The 3945-nt window shown below is 53.4% G+C and overlaps 1 gene segment (V, D, J or C); it reads left to right on the top strand.

Moving 5' to 3' along the window:
• The first annotated feature begins 3406 nt into the window (after positions 1 to 3406).
• Positions 3407 to 3945, top strand: LOC126082157 (T cell receptor beta variable 6-2-like). The segment is given in 2 exon segments: positions 3407 to 3498; positions 3593 to 3945. Coding segments are annotated over 2 exon segments (396 nt in total).

The raw sequence follows: 3945 nt of genomic DNA, 5'->3' as shown, positions 1-3945 counted from the left end.
GCCCTGAGGCCAAGAGCCCGGCTGGGACAGTGACATCACTGAGCGATTCCAAGAGAGCCCAGGTCCCATTTTCCCAACACACAGCCTGAGGAGACCCTCCTCTCCCCTCCCTGGGACCCGAAACCATGGGCTCCAGGCTCCTGTGCTGCACGGCCTCTGCCTCCTGGACACAGCTGAGTCTTCAGACCACCAAGTAATCCCATTGTTTGTGTGTGGATGTGGATGTGTTTGTGTGCGGGAGTGTGTTGTATGCATGTGGATACATGTTTGTGATATGTGGTATACGGTGTGTGCATGTGTGTGACATATGAACATGTGTGTATGTGTGCAGTATGTGGTGTATGTGTGTGCCTGTGTGTTCCATATGGCGTGTGGTGCGTGCATGTGGGTGTTGTATGCGTGTGTGTGATGTGTGCATGTATGTGGTGTGTCTCCAAGGTCTGACACCCCGATCGCTCCCATGTCCATAGCTGGAGATCCAGGTACTGAAAGGCATCTGTAAATGAAGGAAACTTTTGCTTTGTAAATGGGCGTGGATGCAGCTGTGTGCCAGAGAACATCTTCCGCTCCGGTGAAGTTTAGGTCCAGAGTCAAGTTTGGGGCCAAGGTTCTTCAAGTTCTGCACATGGACCAAGATCTTGGTTTGCACACGTGTAGGATTCAGTACCAAATTCAGGTGCGGTCAGGCCAAGCCTCAGTTGGAAACCATGGTTTGGAGGGCTAAAAGGGATGGGGAAACTTTGGAGGAGTGGGTGATGTCTCTGCGGCAGCTTCAACATCACAGAATGATCCTATCAGGGAAAAGGGGTGCAGAGCATTAGAGTGCTAGGCCTAGGACACCTCAGCCTGAGTGGGAAACACTGCCCATCCTGCCTGGCCCACCATAAGCTCCAGGCTCCTCTGCTGAGCGACCCCCTGCCTCCTGGGGGCAGGTGAGTGCTGGGCACAGGTGGGAAGGCATCAATCTGCCTTTACCATCCCCGAAGTTCAAGCCCAATCATGAGGATGGCTGCAGCCAGGCCCCCTGCACTCTGTCCTCAGCTTCTTCCCTGTCCCCCCTTATACAGGCCCAATGGGTTCTGGAGTCACCCAGTGCCTGAGACACCTGAGCAAAGCATAAGGACAGCAGATGATGCTGAGCTGTTCCCTCCTCTCTGGGGACCTTTCTGTGTACTGGTACCAACAGACCCAGGGCAAGGGCCCTCAGTGCTTCCTAGAATATTATGACAGGAAAGAGAGAGACAAAGGTGACATCTGGCATCAGTTCTCAGGCCAACTGACTACCTGACTACCACTCGAAGCTGAATGTGAGTGCCCTGGAGCGTGGGGGACTTGGCTGTGTTCCTCTGTGTCAGCAACTTGCACAGCCCTGCAGAGCACTGGCCGCCCTTTACACGAAGCCCTCTGCCCAGCTTAGAAAAGTGATGGTGAGAGTCAGGGCGGCCTCCAGGTTGAGCTCAGGCCAGCTGACCTGAGGGCTCCCCAGACTCTATTTGCTCATTCCTGTAACCTGTGTCACTGCTGACAGAAGTGTGCTGAGGAAGGACTGTGTGACAGTTTGTTCAGCTGCAGAACCACAACTGACAGAGGTGAAGCCACTGTCCTGCAGGCAGAGGTCACAAACAGCAGAGCGAGGAGGCACACTGGGCTCCGTTCCTCTGGCACCTGTGGGTCTTCCGACCCCCCTGCAGAACTATCCCTGCTTCAGCTTCTCCTTTTCAGGCCCAGCTGTGCAGGAGCAGGAAGGTCTTAGGTCATCCACCACGTGGGATTATCATGCTGCCTCCCTGACAATTTCAGGGCAGACACCCTGCATGGATCCTACAGGTGACAAGAGAAAAGGCGCACCTTTCTGCACTGGAGCTGTTGTCCTGAATAGGGGATGTGCCATATTTCATGAAAGCTGTGCCTGGGGGTTGCAAAAGGTGACCACGCTCAGCTGCTAACCGAAAGGTTGGAGGTTCCAGTCCACTCAGAGCTACGTCAAAACAAAGGCCTGGCAATCTACTTCTGCAAAAACATCTACTGAAAACCCTGTGGAGCACAGTTATACTCTGACACACATGGAGTCACCGTGAGTTGGAGTTGACTCAGTGGCAGCTGGTTTTGTTGGGTTTGTGTGAGTGGGAGGGTTCCGGTGGAGTCTTCCCTGTTGCACACAGAGAGGAAGGGGGGTTTGCTAAGGAGTCTTCCTGTTCATGGTGCAGCCTAGCAGTACAGAAGGGACGTAAATGGTTGGAATTTGTTAGTCCATTTCCTTTATTTAACCCACAATTTGTGCCCTCTACTTTGTACAAGACTTGGGATCACATGAAATAAGAAACTTAAAATGAAAATAACTCTGTATCTTGCCTCGGGAGTTCCAGGGTCTACAATCCTAAATGTCCAATATCGATCCTAAACACCTACCTGTTTCTGTGGAAACTTCTGTCTCACGAGTCACCGGGAATTACAGAACGCAGGGGGTCAGGGCACTACTGTGCATGCAGGGTCCAGCTCTGCTCCCTGGAGACGATTCCAGAAGGAAACACACATGGGCAATTTTATTAGTACCCGGCCGCATCCGAGTAGTCTGTGACTCACAGCAACCCCATCTGAGTCAGAGTAGAACGTCTTCGCGGGGTTTTCAGTCGCTGACGTTTCATAAGTAGATTGCCAGGCCTTACTTTGGAGACACCTCTGGGAGCACTCAAACCTCCAACCTTTTGGTTAGCAGCTGAGTGTGTTAACCCTTTGCACCACCAGGAACTCAGTCCACTGATTAGCAACGTTAATTCAGTCTGCAGCCTTAACCCCCCACCATGAAGTCTAAGACACTCAGAGGCTCCAGGGCTTGGGATGTGGACATCTTTGGGGATCGTTCTCCTGCCGACCACTCAGGAAGCAGGTGCCCTGATGAATCTAGCTAGGTGTGGGCAGGAGTCTCACCAGTCAGTGAATTGATAAGGAATGAAGTGAAACCTTCCCGAGTGCTGGTTGAAGAGGTGCACTCGGATCTGTAGCCCTGACCCCAGAGAGAGTCTTTGCAGCTGGAAGGGGGTTAACAGGAGGGTGGGTGACCGAGCAAATGAGAAAAGGACTCTTGAAGGAGTTCCAGAACACAGGAGTCTTAAATTCCACCAGGAAGCCCCAAGGATCTCCCCTGACATTCTGGACTGCAGGGACAGTTAGGCAAATAAAAGCCAGTGAGCCAAGGAGGAATCCCATCCTCAGGTAGAAATTTATACAGAGTTACAAACTGTTCTGCACAAAGGCAGGAAAGACTCATCTACACACAGGACCTGGGCAAATTCAGAACGGTGCATTCCTCCCAGTCTGGGCTGTTGGCCTGAGTGTTTATTTTGACTGGAGGTTGCAGGGAAAAGGGGCGTGGCCACTGGGACAGGCTGCTCTGGGGCCAGGCTGGGGCAGGAGGGTGACATCTCAGAAGGACCCCTCCAGAGCTTGTCCCTGCCATGCGCCTCCTGTGTGCTGTGGTCCTGGCTGTCCTGGGGGCAGGTGCGTCCTGGGCAGGACCCTCCCCTCTCCTATGACTTCCGGATCCTTCCCCAGCTTTTCCCTTTGGCACCAGCTTTGGTCTCTGTCCCCACAGGGCACACGAATGCTGGCGTCACCCAGAACCCAAGGCACAAAATCACGAGGACAGGCGAGAACATGACCCTGCAATGTACCCAGAACATGGACCATGAGTACATGTACTGGTACCGACAAGACCCGCGACTGGGCCTGCGGCTGATCCATTACTCTGCCGGTGTTGGTGATGCTAGAAATGGTGACATCCCCGAGGGTTACAGCGTCTCCAGATCAAAAAAGGAGTACTTCCACCTCACTCTGGGGTCGGCCGCCCCCTCACAGACAGCTGTGTACTTCTGCGCCAGCAGTTACTCCACAGTGCTGCAGGGTCACATCAGCCCCTCACAAAAAGGGCTCAGAAAGTCCCCTTAG

Source organism: Elephas maximus, chromosome 8, assembly GCF_024166365.1.
Source record: "Elephas maximus indicus isolate mEleMax1 chromosome 8, mEleMax1 primary haplotype, whole genome shotgun sequence".
NCBI classification, from domain to species: Eukaryota; Metazoa; Chordata; class Mammalia; order Proboscidea; family Elephantidae; genus Elephas; species Elephas maximus.
This window is presented reverse-complemented; position numbering and strand designations above follow the sequence as displayed.